Consider the following 12623-nt stretch of genomic DNA (forward strand, 5'->3'; position numbering starts at 1 on the left):
GTTGCTCAGTTTGTGGATAGAGAGCTCCCACGAGCCTGGTTCTAATTAATGGATTTCTCATTCTACATTACAGTGGGTGTGCAGGCAGTGTGATGTCTGGAGGTAGCAATGGCTCACAGGTCATAGACAAGGGGGTGGATATTGTAGGAAGCTCAGTGGCTACATCCCGGTTTAGGTGACACAGGCAGAGTCAGCAGGTAAACAGATATTTATAAATGTTGCTGTCCCAGAGATGTGTCAGTTACTTAATAATATGGTCTTGTTTTTCACTTACAACCTTTGTCATGAATTCCATGTTGTATGATATTTATATATACATGTTTACAGATAATATTTATATCTGAAGCATTTATGGCAAAATTTTAAAAATTGTTAAAACTATGTATGCTCCTCTTTTTACTGTTCTGGTACCTGAAATAATTTAAAATAACAATAAAAAGGAAAAAAATTTACATCAGTTGTTTTCAAATTTTTAAAAAGTGAAAAAGGAATACTTCCAAGTTCATTTTATGACTTCTCTGACAACCTCACTTGAAATTGTAACACTTTCAACAATCTATCTTATTTCTTGCTTTACATTTTGCCCCATAGCACTTATACCATGTAGCCTGATTGGTAATTTACTCACTTAAAAGTTATCTTCTCCCAACTACCCAATAAATCTTCCTATGGGACAGGTGGGTTGTTCATTTCATCTATTGCTATATCTACTAAGTTTGGGAAATCCTTTGACATGCAGTAAATACAACTGAGTGAATAAGCTTTACTATTATTTTAGGACAAAAATGACATTTTCTGAATGCGGTTGAACTAAATACCATTCCTCAGTTCACATCTACTTATATTTAATCCATGTTTATCTTCTTCCTTGTCTTTGTATTGACAAACCACTTTTATAGAAGGACTATGTTTCACTATTTTTTAATTACTATTCTGTAGTAAGTATGAAATTATTACAAATTCCAGAATTAAACATGATTGAGAGATGCAAAAAAAGACATAGCCTCTTTTGTCTAAGTTATTTGTAGTTTTACAATATTAAAACAATTCTATCCCTACCATTAAAGTACTTAGATTATAGCTTCAATCAGTATGTATTTCACAAAGAGTATGAATTAGAAGGATTGGGACTAAAATGAACTATATAGAGTGTAAAACTACTCTATGATAATTCAGTTACAACTGTTGAAATCAAAGGATTGCCTTAGAATAAGTTTTCATAGGAAATGAATGTTGTACTAGTTAGCAGAGGTGATTAAAACAGCTAATGTGTGCACAGACTTTGACCAAGTCTGAATCCCTAGACAGAAGTGATATTTCCTACTCTGTGATTTAAAAAAAGGCCTTGTGACCAATGGCCCCACTGGGACAAAATTACTCAGCACTAAGAAATACATTTTCATCTTTATCTCTCTTTCATTGAAATGAATAAAATGGAGGGGGAAACATGTTACCACAATATGAGAAAATATTTCAGTTATCATCACAATACCTCAGGTTTTGCATGTGGGGCTTCTGAAATACAAAGCAAAAAAGACTTCTAACACTGGCTGCCTAGCCAGCCTGACTCAGGTACGTTTTACTACTTCTACCACAGCTCACTGTAGACTATTTTAATATCAGTTTCTATTGCCTTTGGTTATGGAAATGAGACTGAATTTGTCTCTCCATGTTTGAAGGCCTGTTAATGTCCTGAGATGAGCTCAGTTTTACCTTCACACCATGTTTTGTGGACTCAGCCACTGTTGCACCTGAGTTTATTTTTACAGTTTTATGGCACATAATTTGCTACAGTGGTAAATGACCAAGGCACCAAATTGTTCTAAACACAAACAGATCTTCTTTTGGCTTTTACACTCATCTCAATGATCATAATTATGTCATCTTGCTGTTTATCTACAGTTTCCACAATGAAAAGTATAGCTTTGTCATGCATTTGCCCTATGTCTGAGCATTTATTGTTCTCTATCTATAACTATCTGCCTATCTATCATCTATTTGTCTTGCCTAGGATTCTCTATGTGTGAATACATATAATCTAATTGTGCATAGAAAAATATGGGTTTGTATGTATTTATATGTCTGTATTTATAACTAAAGACTTGTAGAATACTTAACACATAACTATTGCTCAAGAAATAGCAACTAAATATCTTATTGCAAAATTACAGGGATGCATCCACTAATTCAATTACATTCAGTATTTGTGCTTAATAACTTTTGGATTTTTTGCAGACATTGCCTTTTTGACATGACAGAATCTAGAATGTCATACATAAACATATACATTATATATATGTATGTGTGTATATATATATATACTCCCAATTCAAACACATAAATATAAAATTATTTCTAAGTGGCTGATGAGACCAGAAATGATTTTAACAGTGGAAAAATTAGCAAATTAAAAAAAAAAAACTTTGTTTCTACTCAGACTCAGTTATTTCAGTACTTCAATGACATTTAAGTTATTCTAATTAACATTTTTTGAGAATGACTTAAGGAACTCTGACTCGCTGAGTTTAGAATGAATTATCAAGAATACTGCAGAATCTATGCATTCAGAAGTCTCCCACTATTCAATACAAGGTTAAGCTAATCGCTGAGGGAAGTGTCCGCAGATGGTCACATACACGAAAATCGAAGCATGAGACCTTGATAAGGTAGCTTGTGCCCATCTTGTCTTGTTCCTGTGGCTTCCGGCTCGCTTCTTAGGAAGCTGCCCACACCAGGGATTTATGTTTATTCTTCTTTTTATCTTTGATTTGCCACATAGTGACTTAAGGACAGAAGAACACACACATAAATTTCCATAACATTTCTATTAAGTTTATAAGGTGCAGAATTTCAGAAATTACCAAAAATTAAACAAAGGAAGAAATCTACATAAAGATTTGGTTTCTGTCTTCCTTAAGAATTATAGGAATAACTAATTCATAATTTCTTTTTATTAAAATATTCTCTTATTCCTCATAATTAATGAAATTTTACCCAAATTAAGGTATCTAGTTGTTTTCATGGTATTCAAAGTTGTCCATTTAAATGTATTTTTATAATAATAATTCTATGACTTCTAATTTTCTCTATCTTTTTTTTTGCATTTATATTTTACACTATTCATCATCAACAAGATAGGAACTTACTGCTGTTTGCTAAGACAAAAAAATGGAGAGCTTAATCTTAGAAACGGGAGGACTTTATCAGTGCTGAGTAAACTGACAACATTGAGGGAAAGAAATATAACCAACTGAAAATACTCTTCCTGCCTCCTTTGTCCTTCTTTTTCTTCCTCCCTCCCTTCCTTCCCTTTCCCTCTTCTCCTCCCCTCCTTTTTTCCTTTCCCTCTTTTTGTACCCCACCCCTCTCAGCAAAGTCATTCAAGGTGATGGAATGTGGGTTGGGTTTTTAATGCTGTTTTGTTTTCATGCTTAATTTCATATTTAATTATTTATAATTCAGTTACCTCTGGGTTTGATTTATTTGTCTACAAGCAAGGAGAAAATGATAAAATAGTATTTATATTTCATCTAAATTTCTACTAAAATTATACTGCGCTAAGTCATTCATGTATATAGTTCATATGATAATGCATTAATATATCTGTTAATTTGGCAGCCTTTGTGCCACTTTTATAAAGAGTCCTTTTGTGAGACACAGGCCTAACTTGGGGGTGATGAAAAAGATTTGATTCCTTCTCTCATGGAGCTTATTACCAAGTTCAATAACATGAAAGATTATAATTTCAGGGGCCAGCACTGTGGCATAGTAGGTTAAGCCTCCGCCTGTGGCTCCAGCATCCCATACGGGTGTTGGTTTCAGTCTTGGCTGCTCCACTTCTAATCCAGCTCCCTGCTAATGGCCTGGGAAAAGCAGTGGAAGGGGGCCTAAGTGCTTGGGTCCCTGCACTCACATGGGTGACCTGGAAGAAGCTCCTGATCCTGGCTTCAGATTGGCCCAGCTGTGACCATTGCAGCCATTTGGGGAGTGAACCGGCTTATGGAAGACCTCTCTCTTTGTCTTTTCCTCTCTCTGTCTGTAACTCTGCCTCCTAAATAAATAAATAAATATTTTTAAAAATTATAATTCCAGTTTCCTTATCTTAAATTGAACAGCATCTGAATGAGGAATAGAACAATTTTTTTTTAAAAGATTTATTTATTTATTTATTTATTTGACAGGTAGAGTTACGGACAGTGAGAGAGAGAGAGAGAGAGAGAGAAAGGTCTTCCTTCCGTTGGTTCACTACCCAAATGGCCACCACGGCCGGAGTTATGCCGATCCGAAGCCATGAGCCAGGTGCTTCCTCCTGGTCTACCACATGGGTGCTGGGACCCAAGTATTAGGGCCATCCTCCACTACCTTCCCGGGCCACAGCTGAGAGCTGGACCGGAAGAGGAGCAACCGGGACTAGAACCTGGTGCCCAAATGGGATGCTGGCGCCGCAGGCGGAAGATTAACGTAGTGCGCCACCACGCCAGCCCCATAACACATTTTTATAACATTCAGATGATGTTTGTTTTGAATGAGTTAATGTTTGGTCCTCTCTTGAGTAGTGAGGAAGAATGTCCTCTGGTCAATGAAACTCTGAGATTTTCATCTTTCTCGGGAAACTCCTCGTATATTCAATTACAAGGTACACACAAAAGAGATTGGCTCATTTATAAGCTTGCAAAGCCTGGCATTAGAAAAAGAAGAATCAATTTTATGAAATAGAAATTTCAGGAGACTGATTTCAGGTACATGCTAAAAAATAAACAAACAGAAACCAAAAAACCCTCATCTTCCTCATATGTTAGGTGGGTGTTGTAATTTCTAGGGGAGAGGCTCATTTTACTTACATAAGACTTTGCCATAGGAAAAAAAAATGTAATTTGAAGCTGAAACCTTTTAAAACTTCCTTAGGCACTGTGGCGTAGCAGGTTAAGTCACAGCTTGTGATGCCAGCATCCCATATGGGTGCTGTGCTGAGTTGTTGCTATTCCACTTCTGACCCAGCTTCCTGCTAGTGTTCCTGGGGAAGCCATCAATGATAGCATATGTGCTTGGGCCCCTGCACCCATGTGAGAGACCCGGATGAAGCTTCTGGCTCTGAATACAGCCTGATCCAGCCATTGTGGCCATTTGGGGAGTCAATCAGTGGATGGAACATCTCTCACTCTGTCTCTTTCTCTTCCTTTCTAATAAATAAATAAATTTTTAAACATTTCACTGCTGGAAACTTGATTAGTATACCTTTTATTAGCCTCTACTGTTTGGAAGGTTTTGTTTAAACACTGGATTTATTAATTAATAAATATTTAGCTATACTATTTGAAATAATGAATGCATCTCAGTGTACGAATATTTTTAGGTAAGACAACAGCCGGGAAAACATTTGGGAAAAAATATAGGTGTTAATTTACTTAAATATTCTAAAATTTCATTAAACATTCTAAAACAAAATTTAAATAAAAAACAAACTAATATATTTGTGGAATATATCTACAAAATAATACCTTAATGTGTAAGGTATTTTAGTTAGTATGTATTAAAAAGATGAAGCTCCCTATAGAAAAATGGGCCAAAGACATTGGGAAAATAAGGTATAAGAAGAGGAGAAAACAACCAATTCATGGATGGAGACAAAGCTGCCTTCATTGTTTAAGTGCCTTAAGAAATCAATAAAATGTTTTTTATTGTAACAAGCAAATTAAAATAAAATGTATAGTATACATCTTGTTGTAAAAGGTGAAGGAGGAATATTCTCAGAGATCATTTTAGTGAAGCAAGTTTGGGAATAGTGAATCAAAGATTTCTGAAGAGCATAATTATAATCTTGTATACTAAGTAAATAATTATATAGACTCATAAATTTTTAACTAAATAAAATGAGGTCATTATATGTTAATAATAAATAAAATGAAATAGTTGTATAATAAATAACATAAATAGAACAAAAAGATTTTATGAAAGTATTAAAGTAACATGGAAAATATTATTCATAATATATTATTGAGTGGTGAATTATAAAATAATATTACTATTTATATAATATCACATATATTTATATTCATAGTTACCATACCTGTGTGTTTTCATTAAAGATAAGTTTTATTTCATCTTATTACTTATTTGATTTTCCTAAATTAAAAAATGGAAACTTATTAACTAAAAGGACTTTTACTAATGATTAAAAATGTACTACATTCTCATTTCAGAATAAAAAAATTTTAGCAAATACAGAAATGTCAGAAGAATAAAATTACTGCACCATCTCTTCCAAAATTGACTACTGACACTTTGCGGTAAGTTCTAAAAGCCTTTCCGTGGATGATACAGTATTGCAATGGGAACAAGAGATCCCTTTTTGGTGATTTTAGTCCAACAATGATTTTCCCTAATTCCAGGTAAAGAAACAGAGTTTAGACCAGCTTAAAATGATTACTCCATCTGGCCACAGGGTTCACCAGCAGTCTAGTGAAAGGGAACAGGATTATCTTGAATTTCTAAAATGCGGCAGCCAAAAGGGGGCAAAGCCACTGGTGAGCAAAGGAGCGTGGAGAGAGAGGTGCTACAGAGACTTTGCTACCCTGACTATTTGGTCCCTGATGGGAGAATGCCTTTCTGTTCTGCAAAGATTGCCTGATTTTTTCCTCCAGAAACACAGCGCTACAAGCTGTGAGTTAGCTCTATCTATTGTCCCCAAGACAGACTCTTAGCAATTACATTCCAGAAAAAGAGTCACTATTTTTTTTTTTTAATTCAAAGTAAGGTGCACACATCCAAAAATGTGAGCTGCTTGTCTGTGGGAAAAAATACTGACTCTTCTTCACATGCATTAAAATTAGTCTCAAATTGAAATTGTATTTTATAGCTTATGTAATTTTTTTTTATCTGTAAGTTATATTCACATGTGTCTATTACTATACTAATAGATTACTATTAGAAAATTACAATGACAAATAGTTGGAGACCATCTTTCTAAAGGTAAATTTTTAATATTGGTGGACCTAGATGTTTTTCACTCTGCATTGTGTTTAATTTGTTTGGAATTAATCTTAAAAATTAACTTCCATACTTATTTCAAACTCACTTATCAAAATATATTTTTTAAATAGATTTTTTTTTTCTCACATAAAAGATTCACTGTCTCACAAGAACCGTTTTTTTTTTTTCAGTTTTCTCCAGATTTCACGTGTATAGTTATTCTGTAAAATAAAAGCAGTTCCCTTTTAGCTGACATGAAAGTAAAAACACATTTCCGTAAACTATATATACATATATATATATACCACCATCTATGAGTAAAATTCTGTGATACAACTAAAAAGGTACTTATTTCCTTCTTTAGAATGTACATGAATTGATAAGAAAGTAGACGGAAAATAGAAACTATGATATTTTATTTTGTACTTGATACTGACTGAAGATCACATCTTAGATTTATACAAATTGAGTCACTGGGTAAGGAAGAACCATTATATATTTACAAAGAGTCTAATAGAAACTGTCTAACTGAAAATGTAATATTACCAAATCAAATGTTAATATTAACTGTCTTGATTGTAAATAAATGTCAATAAAGTGAACAAAATAACTCTTCTTTTTTTAATAGCTCTTCCCTTAAGAAGGCTGCAAGCACACTATTTTATCTACCACGTTAACTTGAACATACAAATATTTTCATCATAGAAAGAAAAAAGTCATAGTAGCTAACATCTAGTGAACATCTACTATTAACTGGGAATTGCTCTCTAAGTATTTCAATGGAAAACTTAGATATAAGACTTGAAACTGTGAAATCCCTATGGGAAAAAATAGGGGAAATATTCCATGATATTTGAATTGGCACCAACTTCATGGATCAGAGCCCAAGTCTCAGGAAAACAAAACAAAAGTTGACAAATGGGATTTCATCAGACTTAAGATTTCTGCACAGCAAACAGTGGACAGAAGGAAGAGACAACCTAAAGAATGGGAGAAAATATTTTCAAGCTCTTATAATTCTTTTAAATCTCACAAAAACCCTATGAGTAATGACCATTTCCCCCCAGTTTATACATGCAAAATTCAAAGCACAGATTCTGATTAACCTGACAAAGGTCACATTCCTGGGAATTACAAGACAAAGAACTTGAATACTGTCAGTGTGACTTTAGAGAGTAAGTGTGGTATTCATCAGGAATTTCTCAGTTGTGACAGCAAGGTTGTAAATATATTTTTTGCATGTAGCTGTCATGCTGGGATACAGAGAAGAAAACCAGTGCCACACAGCCACCACTGAAGAACTGATTGCAGACAACATTCATTTTATGTGCCGGAGAATATTTAAACTATGAATTGCGTTGAGTGGAATTCCATGCCAGACCTGGCTTTCTTCATGTACTGTGACAATCCTATGCTATTATTTTACTTTTCTTTCTTGTTTTACAGGAACATTTTCTGTTCTCAGAAACTGAATATCATGGACCAAGAAAATAAATCAGGAATAACTGAATTTGTGTTACTCAGCCTTTCAGGTTCTAGGGAGCTGCAACTTTTCTATTTTGCATTTTTCACACTCTTCTATTTAGCCATTGTGCTGGGAAACGTCCTCATTGTCTTTACAGTCATCTCTGACCCAGCACTTCACACGCCCATGTACTTCCTCCTCAGTAACCTCTCCTTCATTGATGTGTGTCTGTCCACATTTGCCACCCCCAAGATGATTGTTGACTTCCTTATGGAGCACAAGACCATCTCTTTTGAGGGTTGCATGGCTCAGATATTCTTCCTGCATGTCTTTGCTGGTGGAGAAATGATGCTCCTTGTGGCTATGGCGTACGACAGATATGCAGCCATATGTCGACCCCTACACTATGCAGCCATCATGAGTGTACACAAGTGCATAGGACTTGTGGTGGGCTCCTGGCTCATAGGGGTTCTGCACTCACTAAGTCAACTGGCTTTCACAGTAAACCTTCCATTCTGTGGTCCCAATAAAGTGGACAGTTTTTTCTGTGACCTTCCCCTGGTAATCAAACTTGCCTGCACTGATACCTATAATCTCCAGGTACTGATGCTGTCAGACAGTGGTCTAATGGCCATGGTTTCCTTTCTGCTCTTGCTGATATCATACATCATCATACTGGTCACTGTGAAACGGCATTCCTCCACGGGCATGGCCAAGGCACGAGCCACCCTGACTGCCCACATCACTGTGGTGACCCTCTTCTTTGGTCCCTGCATCTTCATTTATGCTTGGCCTTTTAGCAACTTACCAGTGGATAAACTTCTCTCAATATTTTACACTGTTTTCACCCCTCTCTTAAACCCCTTGATATACACCTTAAGAAATAAGGAAGTGATATCAGCCATGCAAAAACTTGGCAGTAGACAAGTGCGCTCCTGACTGTCTTCCGGATCTCCCTTGTGGTAAATGTCAGCTCATGCTAAAAGCCAGGGTCGTGTACTTTCCTCTGAGAATTACTGTTGTGTCTCAAATAGCATAAGACATATTTGCCTTTGAAAATAGCATTGGATTTCATAATAGTAAATAAATCATCTTGGATAATAGGTGAATGGGGTTGTCTTTGTCTAGCATAAGAAATAATGTTTATTTGATTCATAATAAAATTATTTTAAATAAGTCCTTTAATGTCTAATAACCCGTGAATATCAAATGCACGTTTTTCCAATTAACTTACTAAGCATAAAAACATAAAATACTAAATTAATGTAAGATGTAAATTATATTTTTGGGTTTCAGAATAACAAATTTATAATTATTTTTAGTTACATATTATTTGATATCAGAAATGACAGGTAAGTATTATCATAAGCTGTACAGATGAGCAAAGTTTAGCAAAATTCTCATCATTTTTAGGTAACAGGATACATTTTCTTTTTTTCTGAAACTTTATTTTTTATGGGCTACAGCAGGAATAGTTCTTTTTTTTTTAACACTAGAAACCTTTTATTTCATGCATTTCATATATGCAAATTTAAGAACATAGTGATTCTTTTCACCCTACCCTCTCTCCTGCCTGCACTCCCACATCTCCTATTCCCATTCTTCTTTTTCACAAAGAAACAGGATGCATTTTCTTACTAGGGATCCCATCCATCTCTGTCTTGATGACTGTGTCTACTCTGCATGTTACGCAAACGGACACACTTAAATCTCTTGTTACTCAAATTACTTTTGTCTGAACTGAGGCACTAAATAGATTGAAATAAACATTTTTACAGGCCGGCTCCGTGTCTCACTAGGCTAATCCTCCGCCTGCGGCGCCAGCACCCCGGGGTTCTAGTCCCGGTCGGGGTGCCGGATTCTGTCCCGGTTGCTCCTCTTCCAGGCCAGCTCTCTGCTATGGCCCGGGAGTGCAGTGGAGGATGGCCCAAGTACTTGGGCCCTGCACCCGCAAGGGAGACCAGCAGGAAGCACCTGACTCCTGGCTCCTGGCTCCTGGCTTCAGATCGGCGCAGCGTGCTGGCCATGACAACCACTTGGGGGGTGAACTAACGGAAAAAGGAAGACCTTTCTCTCTGTCTCTCTCACTAACTCTGCCTGTGCAAAAAATACAAAATAAAAAAAGAAAATAAATTCTAAAAAAAAAAATGTTTTTTACAAATAATAATGGTGTTTCTGGGGCTGGCACTGTGGTGTAGTGGGTAAACCATGGCCTGTGGTGCTCACATCCATATGGGCCCGGGGTCAGGTCCTGGCTGCTCTGCTTCCAATCCAGTGTAGAAGGTGGCCTGAGTTCTTGGGCCCCCACACCCACATCGAAGACCCAGAAGAAGCTCCGGGCTCCTGGTTTCAGATTGGCCCAGCTCTGGCCATTGTGGTCAGTTGGAGAGTGAACCAGTGGATAGAAGACCTTTCTGTCTGTCTCTTCCTCTGTAACTCTGCCTTTCAAATAAATAAATAAATAAATATTTTAAAAAATGACATATTTGGAGAACCTCTAGCACATGTTTATTCACCCATAGTCATTTAAATGTTTTTATAATAGCAAGAACTGAAAGCATTTCAGATATCTATTTACCAAAAAAAAAAGACAAATAAACAATGTATTCATACATATAATACAAAAATCCTATAGCATTAAAATGAATGAACTAAAAATATGTGTATGACTATTGATAACTATTCAAAGCATATGACTGTATGGAAAAACAGAGCCTTGTAAAAGACTGCATAGAGAATGATAAACACTGGCATTAAATTAAATAAAAATGTAAATATAGGCCTATCTATTTGTAGATACATTCGTGTGAAGACAATTTTTCTAAAAAGAGGAAAACTCATTTCATGGTTAATTCTGGAAAATGGGCTTGAGATTTTATATAGTATGTTTTCACTAATGGTTCTATTTGAAATAAAGGAAATATGACAAATTATTAAAAGATTGAAAAGGTGAATATTGTAACCAAATACATTAATTTAATAATTCTTTATTTTAAGTGTCCTTGAATATTTTTTTTGACAGGCAGAGTAGAGAGTAGACAGTGAGAGAGAGAGACAGAGAGAAAGGTCTTCCTTTGCCTTTGGTTCACCCTCCAATGGCCGCCGCGGCCGGCGCGCTGCGACCGGCACACAGCGCTGATCCGAAGGCAGGAGCCAGGTGCTTCTCCTGGTCTCCCATGGGGTGCAGGGCCCAAGCACTTGGGCCATCCTCCACTGCACTACCTGGCCACAGCAAAGAGCTGGCCTGGAAGAGGGGTAACCGGAACAGAACCTGGTGTGCCGGCGCTGCAGGTGGAGGATTAGCCTATTGAGCTGCGGCGCCAGCAGTGTCCTTGAATATTAAAAATAATTTTATAGAAGGGTAAACTGAGAGTCAGAGAATAAAATGATTTGTTCAGTAACTCACTCCTAGATATTTGTAGGATTGAGAATATGATCTCATGTTCTCTATGTTCTTTTTTTTTTTTTTTTTTTTGACAGGCAGAGTGGACAGTGAGAGAGAGACAGAGAGAAAGGTCTTCCTTTTGCCGTTGGTTCACCCTCCAATGGCCGCCGCGGTAGCGCGCTGCGGCCGGCGCACCACGCTGTTCCGATGGCAGGAGCCAGGTGCTTCTCCTGGTCTCCCATGGGTGCAGGGCCCAAGTACTTGGGCCATCCTCCACTGCACTCCCTGGCCACAGCAGAGAGCTGGCCTGGAAGAGGGGCAACCGGGACAGGATCGGTGCCCCGACCGGGACTAGAACCCGGTGTGCCGGCGCCGCAAGGCGGAGGATTAGCCTAGTGAGCCGCGGCGCCGGCCTCTATGTTCTAATAAATTAGAACATCACCACACACTCAATTGACGAGGACATGGTATGTTCCCATACTCTCAAGTCAAAGCATTTTTACATTCAGGCAAAAGAATGTAATTTTACACACATTTTCTACGGAGTTGCAGGTTCAGTTGTATTGAATTCACAGAAGATAATTTATTCCACATGTTGCCCAAAGACTGAATGACCCTCCCCTTTTCCCACATGGTGCTCATTATAATTGCCAATAATATGGAATGATTTTTTTTTGTTCCAGTGGGAATATTTAGTGGTAAGTATTAATAAACCCCATTGGAAGATCTATTGCTAAATCTCAAATGTTTCAAGTGGTCACTTAGATAAATTCATGGTATTCTTCCCATCTGACAAAGGAAAAG

At 36.8% G+C, this 12623-nt stretch overlaps 1 protein-coding gene across 1 annotated transcript; it reads left to right on the forward strand.

Annotated features, from left to right (window-relative positions):
- Positions 1 to 8443: 8443 nt before the first annotated feature.
- LOC133770533 (olfactory receptor 4K15-like) lies at positions 8444 to 11305 on the forward strand. The gene is made up of 3 exons (XM_062206610.1): positions 8444 to 9366; positions 10315 to 10336; positions 11231 to 11305. The coding sequence occupies exons 1-3, from the start codon at positions 8447 to 8449 to the stop codon at positions 11303 to 11305; spliced, it is 1017 nt and encodes a 338-aa protein (XP_062062594.1). The 5' UTR covers positions 8444 to 8446.
- Positions 11306 to 12623: the final 1318 nt, after the last annotated feature.

The sequence above is a fragment of the Lepus europaeus genome, chromosome 11 (assembly GCF_033115175.1).
Source record: "Lepus europaeus isolate LE1 chromosome 11, mLepTim1.pri, whole genome shotgun sequence".
NCBI classification, from domain to species: domain Eukaryota; kingdom Metazoa; phylum Chordata; class Mammalia; order Lagomorpha; family Leporidae; genus Lepus; species Lepus europaeus.